General features: G+C 43.0%; 1 protein-coding gene across 1 annotated transcript in view; it reads left to right on the forward strand.

The window, feature by feature from the left end:
• Nucleotides 1-16721, forward strand: part of LOC115469598 (protein mono-ADP-ribosyltransferase PARP4-like) — a 242756-nt gene that overhangs the window by 52251 nt on the left and 173784 nt on the right. The window contains exons 10-11 of the mRNA XM_030202392.1: nt 7890-8027; nt 12288-12461. Of these exons, the coding sequence (XP_030058252.1) occupies nt 7890-8027; nt 12288-12461 (312 nt within the window). The remainder of the gene's footprint in view (nt 1-7889; nt 8028-12287; nt 12462-16721) is intronic.

Below are 16721 nucleotides of genomic sequence, written 5' to 3' on the forward strand. Positions count from 1 at the left end.
CAAAGCCACTGTTGGATGGTTGGAAAGAAGGAAGGAGAGGAACAACATAAAATAAAAAAAAACAGCATGGTGAGAAACAAGACGCTGATGACTTTGGTGCTGAAAATTGGGTTGTTTCAGTTCTTCCTACCATCTTGAATGAGTTTGCACCTCGTGACATTTTCAATGCTGACAAAAACAGTCTCTACTGGCTAGCAATTCCTGATGGAACACTTGCATTCAAATATGCCGAAACTACTGGAGATAAAACGTCGAAGGACCGACTGACGATCCTCCTTTGCTGCAATATGGATGGGAGTGAGAAGTTGGAACCCCTCGTCATTGGAAAGAGCAAACAGCCCCGTTGCTTCAAGAATGTTAAGCGACTTCCTGTGTCATACGAGGCTAATGCAAATTCATGGATGACTGGGGAAATTTGGAAGCAATGGCTAAAGAAGTTAGACACTAGAATGCGGGCACAAAAGCGTCAAATTTTGCTGCTTTGTGATAATTGTGTGGCACACAGGGATGATGTCAGGCTGTCTAACGTCAAGGTGGTCTTCTTGCCACCAAACACTACCTCTCTGATCCAACCTATGGATCAGGGCATAATAGCCAATTTCAAACAACATTATCGGGCTCTTGTGCTATGTCGTCTGATGAGTGTTATGGATGACCAGACTGGCAAGGATAAACGTGCTATTGATCTGGCTCGTAATCTATCACTGTTGGATTCCCTACATATGCAGAAAGAAGCCTGGATTCATGTTACACAGGCAACCATTGTGAACTGCTACAAGCGGGCAAGCTTTGTTAAGGATGTGGAGAGGGAAGAAACAGATGCAGCTGTTGCGAACATGTCAGACAAAGAGGTTATTGACATCCCAGCCGGTGTTACTGAAGAGGAGTTCCATCGCTACGTAACTGTTGATCACGATCTACAAACAGCTGAAGACAGCACTGATGTTGAGATATGCGCCTACACGCAGGCAACAACGGCTGATGATGGAACAGATGAAGAAATGAACAGCGAGGCACATGCTGACGAAATTCAATAACCTCCTCCTGTCACTTTTACAAGAGCGCTGGCGCTGGAGAGTCTCAATACCATGAGGGCCTATCTGGAGGCCACTGGATGTCAGTGCTATGACAGGTTTTACCGTCTGGCAGACGTAGTGTATGGAACTCACAGACCCAAGATTGTACAGGGGACTATAACTGATTACTTCCAGTATGCCTAATGTCAGTTAACGGAGACTGTATACTGTACGTATAATAATAAACAGTACTGTACATATGTTTATCAGATGTCAAGCTTCTTTGGGTCACAAGGGTTAAGTGCACGCTCTGGTTAACTGCATGCATTTCTTTGGTCCCAGACCCTTGCACTTAAGCGGATTTGCACTGTACACCTCTTTGAAACATTAGAACAAAAAGAGCATAACAGCAGAGTGAGACCCCATCTGGCATTTCTGTTGTGTGTAATAGATAAATACAAGGACAAGAGAGTATCTGAACAACATAATAGAAAAATCTCTCTTGATTAAAAACTACAAAGTGAGGGGTCACGTGATGCTCTAGAGAGAGGAAGACGTGGTCCCGCGTCCTCCTAGGCCCCGACTCCTAATGCCGCTTTAAAACGTTGGAAACATACCTAAAACGCATCTTCAAGTAAGAGGGAAATCTTATGGAAAGATTTCTGAGTACACCAAAAGCATCGATGGCGAGTAGAGCCGGGAAAAAAGAAAAAGAAAAACCAAAGGCGTCAAGCAGCGCGGAAGATGGCCAGACGGCGCATGGAGGCGGCTCCTTCACGGAGGAGCAAATACGACAATTGACAGAAGTGGTGAGCACAACATTGGATCAAAAATTAGATAAACTTTGCTCAAAAATATCAAACCTGGAAGCGCAAGCAGTGGAGACGGTGCAGAGGCTGGGAGAACTTGAAAATCGGGTGTCGGAAGTGGAAGACACGGCAGGCCCAGTAACACAGAAGCTGCAAAAGATGGCGACGGAGATTGAGCATTTACAAGCGAAAGTAGACGATCTTGAAAATCGATCACGACGTGGCAACCTTCGGATCGTAGGGCTTCCCGAGACGGTGACCGACAAGGTATTGCCTATAGTTTTAGAGAAGTGGCTGGCAGAAGAATTTGCCTTGTCGGATCACGCAGGGAAACTGTGTCTGGAGCGGGCCCACCGAATCGGCAGAAAGCAAGACGGGAAAATGGCCCCGCGAACAGTGATAATAAAAATACATAACTATGTACATAAGGACGAAATATTAAGAGGAGCGCGCCTCAAAAGGAATGAACTGAGATATGATGGGAATCAGATACGTATTTATCAGGACTATTCAATGGCCCTACAGGAGAAGCGCCGACGTTATACGCCACTCTGCCAGCAGCTGCACGAAGCACAAGTGCCTTTTATGTTGATATACCCAGCCATTTTAAAAGTGAAGACAGAAGGAAGATGGAAATCATATGATAATTTCAAAGAGGCACAAAAACATGTTCAAGAACTAATACATATGGGTAAGACCGGCTCGCCAGATGAGGAAGTTTGAAAAATGTCAAGGAAGATCAGGTCGCCTGAGGTACACAAACGCTATGGGTATGATAAGATTACATAAGGAATATAGACAATGAATTCCAACAACACGCAGTGTAATTAACACACAAGGGAGTTGGGGATGGAGGAGGCGGGAAACCCCACTAGCCCATAAGATATCATGGGTAAGGGACATGGGGAATTAAAAGAAACGGGGGGGAAAGGGTTAGGCAGCAGGGGGGAAGGGGGAGAGAGGGACACATAGAGGAAATAAGACATATAGAGTGCGGTTGGCAATTGGGATACAGAGGCATTTGATAAGGGTTCAGGTGATGAAACAGCAGGGGATGAGGAATGGGCAGATGGCAGACATAACACGGATCCCTGGGGGGAGGCTGGGTCCCCTAGGGACAGGGAAGGCGAACAGGCTGGTACCTTTTGATAAGGAGAAAGTAGGTAATGAGTAAACGACTGAGTGGCGTTACACGGGTGATCTCGTGGAATGTGTGTGGGATAACATCCCCAGTAAAGCGAGCAAAAATTCTTAGCGCACTTAAACGGCACCGGGTGGACATAGCTTGTATTCAAGAGACCCGACTGTCCATGGGTGAGCTTCAGAAATTAAAACGACAGTGGGTAGGAGAGGTTTTTGGCTCCCCAGCAGTGGGTAGACGAGGCGGAGTAGCAATACTAATCCATAAAAATGCCATGGTACAGGCCCAGCTACTATTTGCAGATAATGAGGGAAGATACGTAGGGGTCCGTCTTAATCTTCAAGGGCAATCGTATTTACTAGTAGCAGTATATGCCCCTCAAACTGGCGGGAGAAAATTTTTTGCAGAGCTTTTTGCGCAGTGCCAGAAACAGGGGGCAGATCCCATAATAATGGCTGGAGACATGAATCAGGTGCTGGATCCCATACTAGATAGATCGAGGAATCAACGGGATGGGGGGACTTCTGGGTCGGGGGTGCTTGATACATTATGTGACGGACTGGGTTTGGTGGACCCTTGGAGATTGCTGCATGAAGAAGAGCGGGATTACACGCACACTTCGAGGGCCCACGGAACCCAGTCTAGGATTGATTACATATTAGTGACATCTGGAGTGTTTAATCGAATTGTAGGTGCGGAAGTGGGCCCAGAGGAGCTCTCGGATCATGCTATAATTTGGGTAGATATTGAACCCCGGCCGTATTATCGTGGTTTGGGAGGCTGGAGATTCCCATCGTATTTACACTCCTCCACAGAGTTTACAGAATTCTTGGCCAAAAGATGGGAAGAATTCTTAAAAAATAATGAACAACATCTTAGTGCCCCAACACTGTTTTGGTCCACTGCTAAGGCAGTGATGCGTGGAGAGATAATTGCATATGTCTCCAGGAGAAATCGAATGATTGCACAAAGGATAGTAGAGCTGGAAGGAAAGGTTAAAATAGCTAGGAAGAAACATGCAGAGACACACACCAGGGCTAATTTAGACTCCTTGATTGCAGCGAGGGTGGAGTTAAATAGTTTACTACAGGAAAGATATCATAAGGCAATGACCACACACAGATACAATCTCCGCCGATATGGAGACAGACCGGGTGGTATGCTGGCGCGCCTGATAAAGGGTGTCCGCAGGCCGCAGGTTATTACACAAATACGGACTCCCTCAGGTACACTCATATCGAATCCGGAAGGGATAGCAGACACTTTCCATAAGCATTTTGCCCGTCTGTATGCGGCGGAAGAAATGGGGGCAGAGGCACAGGATAAAATAGGGGAAAAAATAAGAAAGTATCTACAGTGGTCGAATATGCCCCAACTGACAGGAGAACAACTGAATACTTTAGAGTCTCCTTTGGGAGCCAAAGAGGTACTGAAGGCTATACAGGCATTAAAACTGTATTCAGCTCCAGGTCCCGACGGTTTCTCGGGTGAATTTTATAAATCCCTGAAACGGCAGATCGTGGGCCCCCTTATGAGTTTCTATGAAACAGTGATGAAAGAGGGTAAATTACCTAGATACGCTAATGAAGCGCTGATTAGTTTAATACCGAAGCCTGGACGAAGCTTAGATGATCCAGCAGCGTACAGACCCATATCTTTAATAAACGTCGACATTAAAATTCTGACCCGAGTTATGGCTGAGCGCCTGGCCCAGGCAATACCCTCCTTGATTAAAGGGGAACAGGTTGGTTTTGTCCGGGGCCGTCATTCGGTCATTAATGTGAGGAAACTTATAGCAGCAGTGGTGGAAGCTCCAGAAAGGGCACCCAAAGGTATAGTGATCAGTTTGGATGCAGAGCGTGCCTTTGACAGGGTGACATGGCCTTTCCTACAAGGAACATTGCGTTGGATTGGAGTGCAGGGTTGGTTTGCGGGAGTATTGGGGGCGCTTTATACAGATCCGAGAGCTCGACTGATAGTTAATGGGGTAAGAACGGATGAATTTCTGATAAGAAGAGGGACACGACAGGGATGCCCACTATCCCCATTGCTTTTTCTGTTGGCGTTAGAACCCCTTTTATGTAATATAAGGCAAAACCCTGGGATCAAAGGTGTGGAGGTAGGAGAAGAAGTACTTAAGCTCTTAGCATATGCAGACGATCTAATGCTGATGGTAGACAACCCACGGGACTCCATACGGAACTTGTTGAAGGAGGTACAGTGTTATGGAGACCTGTCAGGATTCCGCTTGAACCTGTCAAAATCAATGGCAATGGGGATGACAGAGGAAGCACAACAAAGTTGGGTAGGGCCATTCCCTTTCCAGTGGGCAGAGGGGAGATTGAAATATTTAGGGGTAGAAATTCCGGTTAAATTATCCACACTGTATAAGATAAATGTGAGACCCCTGTTAGCGGAGACTGGACGCCTACTGGGAATGTGGAGCGCTTGTCCGCTTTCCCTGTCGGGACGTATAGCTCTCTTTAACATGTTCATAGCCCCGAAATGGTTATATAAGTTCCAGGTATTGCCACTGCATCTAAGGGGAAGGGAGGAGAGGGAGTTGAAGGTCATGTTGAGGAAGTTTTTGTGGAACAACAAAAGACCCAGGCTGCCATTAGAAGTACTATATAAGCCTAAAACACATGGGGGAATGGGTCTACTGAGTATTAGATACCTCACTGTTTCTTGCACTATGCGACATGTAAGGGATTGGCTGGTAGGTAGTCAACACTTCATGAACACGCAGTTGGAGGCTTCCTTGACGCCTGGAGTACACCTGAGCTGCCAGCTGCACACTACCAAAAACGGGGTGGGAATCAAAACCCCCATGAACTGGTTTGTGCGTTCAGCTAGAGCAATGTGGAGATGGCTGTGTAAGAGACATGATTTTTCGGCAGCTGCGACACCATTTGTCTCCCTGAGGTTGAACCCGGACTTTCCAGCGGGAACAACAGATAAAGTATTTGTGCGCTGGAGACAGCTGGGAATTTTATATCTATATCAGCTGGTAGACGAAGAGGGGCAGCTTAAATCCATGGAGGATTTGAAGAGAGAGTACGGCATTGTGGATACAGACTTTTTTGGGTATGCACAAGTACAACATTATGCCCAGGCGCTGGGAGCATTCAACTTAAGCGAGGACGTGCAAGAGGTGCTCTCAACAGCATTAACACTGGGATCACAAAATATAGTGCCCCTGCGCTTTCATCATCGCAATCTTCAGGACACCACACCAGATATAGATTACTGCAAACTTGCGACAAGTTGGTCCCGAGATCTGGGAACCGAGTTAACGGTAGAAGATCTTCAGGACTTCCTGAGGGCAATTTTAAAGAGATCCATTTTTATACGACAGTGGGAACAGCAGTACAAGTTTGCCCTGCGCACATATATAGCACCAAGTAGGGCGCAAAAAGCAGGTTTTGGCACTGGGACGTGCCCTAAATGCAGAATGGCAGAAGCGACCCTGGGCCATTTATTTTGGAAATGCCCAGATATCCAGAAATTCTGGATACAAATAATAACAGAATCGGGGCAGTACTGGAAACGAAAACTGTCGGCGGGACCCTTGTTGTTGTTTGATATATTTCAGTTGGGGCAACATACGCCATCGGGCATGATGGGATTTTTACAAAGAGTAACATTAGTTGGAAAACAAGTGATCCTCCTTAAATGGAGAGAAGAGCAGCCCCCTACGAGAGAATTATGGAGGACAAAGATGACTGAGCTAATGCACCAGGAGCTCTGTGGAGTAGTTTCAGCAACTAACCATGTAAAAGACCCTAATGTGTTTAAGCAAACATGGAGGAAATATTGGAACACGATGCATCCTGCTGTCCGCCGCCATATTCTTCAGAAGCTGACATATAGACAAGGGAGGCGGGAAGCATCTGAAGCAGAGTGAACGAGAAAGTGCCGTGGTCAACTGCATCTATATTTCAAGGAACTGGGAAGGGAGGGGGGGGAGGGATTGTTTTTTGGGACAAAGGCGTTTTGATATGAAAGGTGGAGAGCTATAAGAAACAAAGCTCTCTACATTCGAGTGTAGCTTATACAGGTGCATGTACATAATACATAGTTAATAACGAACTTTATTGTTTGGAAGTTACACATAGGTGCTATATATAATGCTGTTCGATTTGGAAAGGAGATAGGGGGGTGGGAAAGGGTTTACAATACATAAAAGGGGGATAAATGGTGATGGAAAAATTGTTTTCTAGTAATAAGCACTGTGGTTTGCGGAATTATCAGAATAATGTTGTGAATGGTGCTTTATATGTTTGTATATTTCATCAATAAAAATTATTGAAATAAAAGCAGAAATGATTAGGTGAAAAAAAAACAAAAAAAAAAACTACAAAGTACTTAATATGATACTAGATTCTTATGAAGTGCAAGATCTAATTAATGAGAGAGGGAAAAAGCCTCTGTGCCCAACCTCCCCCCAGAAATGTTATTTATGGGATAAATAACGTTTGTCTTCACAAGTGTTCAGAATTTTAAGCTAAGTGCTTTTTTTTTTTTAAATTAATTTCTTTGGATTCAGTATTCCTGTGACGTTTTTAGCAAGTAAAGAATTGAGTAAATTTTTTTTTTCATGCCGATGAAGAAAGTTGACCCAGTTTTTTCCTTCTTATGCCATAAATAACATTTTTGGGTGGAGGTTGGGCACAGAGGCTTCTTCTCTTTCTCATTAATTAGATCTTGCACTTCATAGGAATCTACTATCATATTGAGTACTTTGTAGTTTTTATCAAGTGAGATTTTTCTATTGTATTTCTATTGTGTGTAGCATCAGGCTAATCTGTGGTTTGGGCATTCAGGGCACAGTCCAGTTATAATTAGTTAAGCATAGCACTTGGACAGTTTCTTCGTATGTGAACAACACTTTACCTTGGCAAACTGTTTTTCTTTCTACAGCAACTTCTTGAAGAAGCCAGAAATACAAGCAGCTTATCTCCAGAGACATATAATTTTGTGGAGCTCATTTGGGTAGAAGCACTTGGCCACTTGGATCATATACTTCGCAAACCTGTAAACAGCATTAGTCTCAATGATGTGAGTTGAGTGTATTAATTATTATATTATACTAGTAAAAAAGGCCCGTTTCCAAAACCAATGGAACGGGCGCTAACATGTGGCTTTTTTTGTGTGTATATGTGTCACAGAGTTATTTTGTGTGTGTGTGTAGGTTGTTGATGTGTGTCTTTTTTTGTTTTGTTTTGTTTTTTGCTTGGGGGTTGGGGGATGTGCTGTGCTGTCCTTGGTCGCTGTTTGCTGCTGGCTGGGTCGCGGGTAATCCTTCCAGCTGGGCCGCAGCTTGTCCTGTTCGCCCACGTCCCAGATGGTGACGGGCACGTTGTTTTCCGGCTCCTCTGACTCCATGTCAAGCGATCCCAAATATAGTCTCTGCTATAGGCCCTCTGGCACTCTTCAGTACTGGCATTAGGCATTTTAAAATTTCTCCCCCCCCCCCCCCCCCCCCCGGTCTATTTTTGCACATACCCACAGCAGGAATATTCTTCTCTTGTTCCAGTGGTGGTTCTGTGCTCTCCGTGCTGCACAGATAATGAGCCATTCTGCTGGGGAATGCTCCTCCCTTATTGTCACGTAGTTTCCTCTGATTGGTCCGTCTTATGTTGCCTAGTGTTGCCTGGGAACGGTGTTGTGATGGTCCTTTGTGTTTCAGAATGTTGAGGGTGTTTTTTCTGATTGGTCCGTCATGCGAGGGCGGGGCAGAGAGACATGGTCAGTGTTGTGGCTTCACCACTATGAATCCATGAACCCTTCAGGGAGTGACTGAGTGACTTCAGAATGTTGTCTTCAGAACGTTGAGGGTAAGTTTTATTATAGTAGATAGGGCCCTATTCAGTCATAAAGTTTCCCTCCCCTTCTCCTGGAGTTGGGGGATACCTTTATATAAGAGCGTGGTAATGATTTGTAAATGAGAACAAACTTGAATATGTTAACAAATGAGCATTCACCCTGATCTTTTTTTTTTTTTTTAGCTCCAGAAACAAATGTTTTGGGAAATTCATGTTTTGCTGAATAGAAATGGTTGTAAAAGGGCCAGTCCGGGAGCTATTTGGAGTAAACACAAACAGTGTTAGGCGCAATTAAAAAAAACCCACAAACAAAAAAGCCCAAGGATATCCAAGAGGATGAGCCACCATCGATGCTGTATTAACACTTTCTGCTCAGCACGTGGACTGGTCCACAAGGGGTGATGGACCCACACACTTAAACTCTTTTATTCACTACCCCGAATCCTAAAACTCAGATGTATTTTGCATGCATTATTTTGTGTAAGCCACTTAGTTATAGGCGGGTATAAGCTCTATAAATAAATTTGATCAGGAGTATCTCTGGCAGTTCATGTCCCACATCTGGTGCTGTAGGCTGTAAGAATGATTTTCTTATTTTATTTTACTTACTCTCATAGCCAAATCAGCAAACCCAGTTTAACAACATAAGAATAGCCATACTGGGTCAGACCAATGGTCCATCTAGCCCAGTATCCTGCTTCCAGCAGTGGCCAATCGAGGTCACAAGTACCTGGCAGAAACCCAGTTAGTTGCACCATTCCATGCTACTAATCCCAGGGCAAGCAATGATTTCCCCCATGTCCATGTCAATAACAGACTGTAGACTTTTCCTCCAGGAACTTGTCCAGCCCTTTTTTTTTTACCCAAATATGCTAACCACTGTTACCACATCCTTTGGCAATGAGTCCCAGAGCTTAACTATTCTTTGAGTGAAAAAATATTTCTCCTATTTATTTTTAAAGTATTTTCATGCAATTTCATTGAGTGCCCCTGGTCTTTGTAGTTTTTGAATGAGTGGAAAATCGATTCCTCTCCACCTGCTATGCGAGTTGCGTGCCAGGTTTACATAATACTGCTTAGAGCCCAGTTGTAACATTCACACGTATAAGTGCTAATATTCTGTAATCTTAGAGCGTAAATGGTGTTTACATTTAGGCACTAAGATTATAGAATGAGGGGTATAGGGGATTATTTTAGAAGCATCTCCATGCGCAGATAGTGGTATCTGCACATATAGATTGCATACACGTGTAAATGCCAATTTTGGAAAGCTGCTGTTTCCACGGGGAGGTTTACACAAGGAGGCATAGTCTGGGCATGCCTTGAATGGGATAAAAATCTACACGTGTATTCCCCGTTTTACAAAGGAAATAATGTTTATTGGAAAAAATGTCCTGGTTAGGTTTTACACCAGCTCAAAGGCATGCACAGATTTTTAGAAAGCACATGTTTTGGCTTGGGCTTTATACTAGGGATTAAGAGGGTAATTATTCTCTTTAATGACTTCACTACTTTATGGGCGGTACTCACTGGACAGCTACACGTGGAAGCACCACTATTTCTACATGGAAGTGACAACAGTTTTATGTGGAAGCTGCCAGGCTTCTGACGCTTATTTTTTTCCATGTGTAGAATGGCTGCTTTGTCACATCCACGCGCACTCCTGCATGTCCCTATCGATATTTTACAAAAGGAGCCTGTCGTTTAACATACTTGTCCTTTTTCTTGTTGTATACTGTTTTCATTTGTGTTTTTGGTTTAAGTTTAAATAAAAACAACTTGAAAAAAATAAAGCCTTTGGTAGTATAGCCTTTTGTAAGATACTGCTGAAATTGAACACGACCAAAATTCAGATGCCCTGGTTTGGATCTCAGTGTTCTGCTGAAATGGGTCTTCAAGCCTCATTTCATTCCCTTCTCATTTAATACTATTACCACAGAGCTGAGCATGCATACCTCCACCACCCATCTCTTCCTAATTCTTTTTTTATTCAGAGGCTTTCACCTCCAACTAAAACTGCTTTGCTTTTTACTGTAAAACTCAAAGGAAAACTCATATACACTGTGAAGAAACTGTGTGTTTTAAGCCTGTAAAATGTATTGGACATTTTCCTGCATTATGTCCTGAAGTGTATTTCTCCTACTTGGCCAGCAGGTGGTGTTTCTTTGCTGTAAAGCTGTTATGGAGAAATGAATGTTCTTTTCTTTAGTTTTAGTACACAAACAGGAAGCAAGAATCAGTATATGTTTGAAATTTTCTTGTTCTGGGCTCTGATTGGCACAGGAGCTCATTTTATTTGGAGGCTTTTACTCTAGTCTTAGCCAGGAAGAAGAGAGAGACAGATCTCTTTGCTAAGGCCCTGCAAACAGTTACATTTGATAACTTGTGAGCAGCTATATGTCCTGATCTTTCCAAGTACGTTTTAGAAAGAAAACAAATATTTGGCTAGTGTTATAATTGATCCATATTTCAGTTACCTGTTATTGTTTGCTGATTGCACATTTTTCTGAACACTGTTCATTTTTAAAAGACAATAAACAATTTAGTTTATTACCTCTTTGTCTGGACTGATAAGGAATCCTGGTGGTTTGTGCGTTGGTTCTGTGAGTGCTTTCTGGGAACTGTGGGACCACTGGAAGTGTGGCCCCAGTAACCTAGAAATCAATGGATATAATTTGAGAGTGGGAGACTTGCCCAGAGGCGGTTGTGACCCAGTCGGTAGGAGGAGGGTGCTAGTGTAGAGCACAAGCAGAAGGTGCAAGCGGACCTGAGCTGTGCAGGGGATAGACCCTCTAATTGGCGGTGGGGTAACCGCAGTTGGGTGGCTAGGCATTTCATGACATCCACCTTATCCCCAATTATCCTGCCAGGCTAGTTTCACTAGTCCCACAGCCAGAGCCCTCTTAACAAGTCTCATCTGCGTTTGCTTTACAATTTTTCTTTAATCTCTCTGATTTGTCTTCCTGTTTCTGACTCTGTGGTTCAGACCCCCCCCCCCCCTTACAAATCCTTGCTCAGACAGTATGTTCAGAAAGCTCAAAGTAGCGTCACCAGGCCAAGGACTGGAGAGGAACCTCAGCCATACACACTGACTGTAGGGATTGATAGTAGTATTAGCCATCTTTCTTTCATTTCCCTTGCCTGAGTACACCACTTCCATAGTTCATTCAGCCTGACTAATCCTGATGGATGGGATCGCGAAGTCTTGATTTCACTGTGTGGCTACACTTAACCATTGTAGCTTGAGACCTTGTGCAGTTTTATAACCACCAATGTTTTGTTCTTCTCATTGTTTTGTAGTATATTGATGCAAATTCTGAATGTGATCAGTTTGAGAACAGCATACCATCCACAATCCATGTATCTCAATGTGAAAAGCTATCTAGATATGTGTATATTTGTTTTCTGCCATTAGGTATCTGTTATAGAGATTATTTTTTATTTATTTTTCCTGTAATCTTTTTTTTTTTTTTTTTTTTTTTTTTGTTTAAAGGTGAGCAAAGGTGAAGGTATTTTGTTTCATGTCAGAAAGGCTCTGGATGATGGGGCTTCAGCAGAAGTTTTGAAACAGATGATGATGGAATTCTATCGCATTATCCCTCACAAAAATGGAATCGATTATAATGTTAACAAAAAGCTCTTGTCTTCCAAAGAGGACTTATGTCAGGTAAAACATAATCTACGTGATTTAAAGAAGAGAAATCTATGTTTCTAAATGAAAAATATTCTTGGATTATTAACCCTTTGCTGATTTTAAAATGCAGTTTTAATTTTGTAGAGCTAGTTAGGAAGTGGGTGTCACTGTCTATCTTGGTTTAATTTCCCACATTTCTTCAGAAAGAAATAAAGTGTTGCATCTGAATGACTGTTATTGTATGCAAAACCAGTGCAGAAAAACAAATGGTGGTGCCATCATTATGAGATACGTTCCTATGGATAGCATGAGGACTAACTGTTGGGCACTGCTGCAGGTAATTCAAAGGTGTTGCAACCCTCCTCTCCCCACAAAGCAGAGCCAGATGTGCCCTAAAAAATATGGTGCCTTCCAGAAAGTCCTAGTTGCCCTGCCCTAGTTCTAAACCTGCTCGGGGAGGACAATTTTTATTTATTTCGATTTAGTTTATGCCTTTTTATTGGTCAATTATATTCAGGCACAGTAGATATTTCTCTATCCGCTGGATTTGCTAACCTGTGTTAATGTAGTAACGTGTATTAATTTGTGATACAAGAGGTTATTAGTAAATAGGCCTCATTAAGAATAATGGGTCCTGTGTTAAATATGAGTTAGAACAGGTTAGTATATAAAAACTTAAGATAAGGTTGTAAGTTTTGCACCTGAGCCAATGAACGGTGAAATAACTTGTCAAGGTCACAAGGAGTGTCAACAGAATTTGAGCCCTGTCTTCCCTGGTTCTCAGCCTGCAGCTTTAACCTTTATGCCACTTCTTCACTCTTCAGATCAAGCTAGCCATGTTAAAATGGATTACCACACCTAGATTGTTCTTTCTGAAAATTTGCATTCTGGCCACCCAAAGTATGCACAGGCATCCACATCTTTCATCCTTTTAGCTGGATTGTGAGGTGTCATTCCCAGGGATGTGGTTAGGTTGGGGAAGGAAAAGAACATGACTGCTTTGTTGTTTTCAAACGTGTTTGCACTATTTTATCTTCTTGGTCGTTAAAACGAATAGCAGGTGCAAAGTATACAGATGCTGTAGTACTCAAAATGTATGCTGATTTTCAAAGAGAATCCACTGGGGTGATTTCTCTTTGAAAATTAGTGTAAAGGAAAAACTGAATGCTATGGAGAGGGGGAATTCTATAAATGGTGCTGAAAACTAGACCTGAGAATAATCTGGGCCAAGCACTATTCTATAAAGGGAAGGGAAATGGGACTTGATATACTGCCTTTCTGAGGTTTTGTTTTGCAACTACATTCAAAGTGGTTTACATATATTCAGGTACTTATTTTGTACCAGGGGCAATGGAGGGTTAAGTCACTTGCCCAGAGTCACAAGGAGCTGCAGTGGGAATTGAACTCAGTTCCCCAGGATCAAAGTCCACTGCACTAACCACTAGGCTACTCCTCCACTCCAGTGCACACTGAGCTGAGCTTAGTGCCTTTTATACCATAGCGCTTAGAGGGCTTCTTTTATCAAACTGAGCTAGCGGTCCCCGGTGTGGTAATGCTGACAAGCCCATTCTCTTTCAGTGATTTTCGTCAGCATTGCTGCGCAGGAATCGCAAGCATGGTTTTGTAAAAGAGGTCCAGAGCATATTCCTGCATCCATCTATGGGCGTGAGGACTTACACTTGCTGAAACTAACACTGTGCCTAAATATTTGGAAAGCCCCTGATCCGTCGATGCCCCTCTCATGGCCACACCTCCTTTTGGGTTGTTTGGGTGCACAGCATTATAGAATATAGTGTGGGACAGATGCACATCTGGGCTTTGCGCCCAAATTTGGATGACCTAATTTGGATGACCTATATAGAATCTGGGGGAGTGACCCTCTTCAACAGCTTAGAAAAGAAATTCAAATCCTCCTGAGCAGAGATAAATTAAGGTGAATATTCTGGAACAGTGGAAAATTAAGAAGATGTTAAAGGATGATTCTTAAATAAATGTTTAGTACAGTAAAGTCTGGATTATCTGATGTAAATGGGACCGACCTGTTATAAGTGAAAAGTCAGATAACACAGAAAACAATGGTAACCCCTCAAACAATGCAGAAACAAAGACTGTAAAAGCAGAGTCTCTGGTCTATAACAAACTGTCTCAGGTGCGAAATTTCCCTCTGTGCTATCCTGGAAAATGGAAAGAGACATGATGACATCACCAGAGAATCTGTCAGATGTGCCGAATGGTCGGGTTAGTGAAGGTCAGATAATCGAGACTGTACTGTATAAAGTATTAGAAATCTAAACAATTTTGGGCTAGTTATATTTGAAGGGCTTATTTCCAAAACCCTCTAAATCCAATGCAACTAATGTGGATTTAGCGGGTTTTGGAAATTGGATTTAGAGGGTTTTAGAAATAAGCCCTTCATTTTTAGTTGAAATGTTTTTATTGGTTTTATACAGAAGCAATACAAAAACCAAACTTCTGTCAAACAGCTTAAATGTACAAAATCCAATGCCGCCTGATGTATCCAAAAACAGCATCTTACTGCCATGGTCCACCTGCAGCCAGGCTGCGAAAAGAAGCGCAAATTTAATTTTCTGGGCAAAGAGGGTGGAACAAACAGGGCTAAAGCTCTTCCTCAGCGCTATAACCCGGGCCGAATGATCCTGGAAAAATAAGACCTTGTGGCCCTCATGCATGAGTTTTTTTACCAGTTCATAGTGCCTGCAGAATTTCTTGCTTGTGCTGGAAATTTAAAAGTCGGCATATCCCCATTTTCGGGTGGGAGGTGTCTAGTTTTCAGGATCCCACCCGATGTGCCCACTCAATATGGAATGGCCCCACCCTGGATTGCAGCTGTAGTAGTGAAGTTGACAGCCAATTTTCAAAAAAACACCCAGTTCACCATCTATTGTAGAGTCAGATAACCCCACAGATCTAAGGTTGTTACGCCTCAAATGGTTTCCTAGGTCGTCGATCTTATCCTTGAGGGAGGCCACTTGTTTTAATAAGGGATTGCTCCAAGGCCTCCAGCCGTTGTATTGATGATTCCAACGTGTCAACGCTCTGCTGTGTCATGGTGAAATCATTATGGAGATCTTCGAGGCATTTCTGTGACCACATCTAATTTGTTGGAAATTTGCTGTAGTCTCTTTTTTCTGAAGTGAGCTTCACTGCTGCCATCACCTCGGTCACAATTTCAGCTATCCACATGGAGCTAATGGAGGCGCGGAGGGCTTCTGTGGATCCGCCACCTTGCTCTTGTGAGATTTACGGCACACCACGTCTTTCCACAGACCTTTAAATGCCATTCAGCTCAAACGTCCAGGCACCAGGGGTGCGAAACCAAAGAACACACCCTGATGCAGCAGATATGTGGTATAAAATTAATGGTAAGTCAGACCAATGGGGGTTCACAGTGGCCGGGCCTGGGAGCTCCAGCTATCGGCATTCTCTCCCAGGCATGGTGTCACGTGATCTCCATAAACCCTTCATTTTTTGTTATGATAAATACTCTGTGCCTTTTGAAAATTGTTTGTATTTTTTTTTTATTTCAACAGTTTTTATTAATGGTTCAGCATGTTAAACATGAATGTACATTTCGATGTACAATTGTGTAAATAATATAACATACTTATATGGAACAATCATTGGTTTCTGTTATCTAGGTTTTTTCCTCCCCCCCCCCCCTCCCTCCCTCCCACATTTCTCCCCCCCCAAACCTTTGTGCTTATAAACAGAATATTTATCTCTTTGTTTGTACATAAACATCCAAATAAAAATTAAATTCAACTAATAACTCTTGTTGTATGTTGCTGATTGGTTGCCTATCTTGATCCACCGAAATCGCAGATCACATACCTAGCCGTTTAATATTGCGGCAGTATCCTCTTGTAGACCAAGGTTAAAGATAATACAAAACAACCATCTATTTTGTGTTTTAGAAGCTTTTCTCCCCCCTATGCCCCCCATCCCTTCCCCCTCCTTCTCAGGTTGGTATACTTTATTAACTTTATTAACTTCAAAATGACCTGAGCCTCAGTCATCTAAAACCTTCCCTGAACTGGGAAATAACCGTAATATATATTGACCTCGTTAAACAAATGTCAGGTATGGTCTTGAGATCAGGGCCTCATCCATCCTTTAACCTACCTAGCCAAGACTCTTTCCTTATTCCCCCAAAATCCCCCCCCTCCCCCCCTCCCTTCCCCTCCCTGCGCATTGCTTATAGTCCAATTCCCTTCACTGGTCCCAGGGAAGTCTATTCAAGATCTGACTTCTCGCCTTAGGTGATATGGTGTT

The sequence above is a fragment of the Microcaecilia unicolor genome, chromosome 4, assembly GCF_901765095.1.
Source record: "Microcaecilia unicolor chromosome 4, aMicUni1.1, whole genome shotgun sequence".
NCBI classification, from domain to species: domain Eukaryota; kingdom Metazoa; phylum Chordata; class Amphibia; order Gymnophiona; family Siphonopidae; genus Microcaecilia; species Microcaecilia unicolor.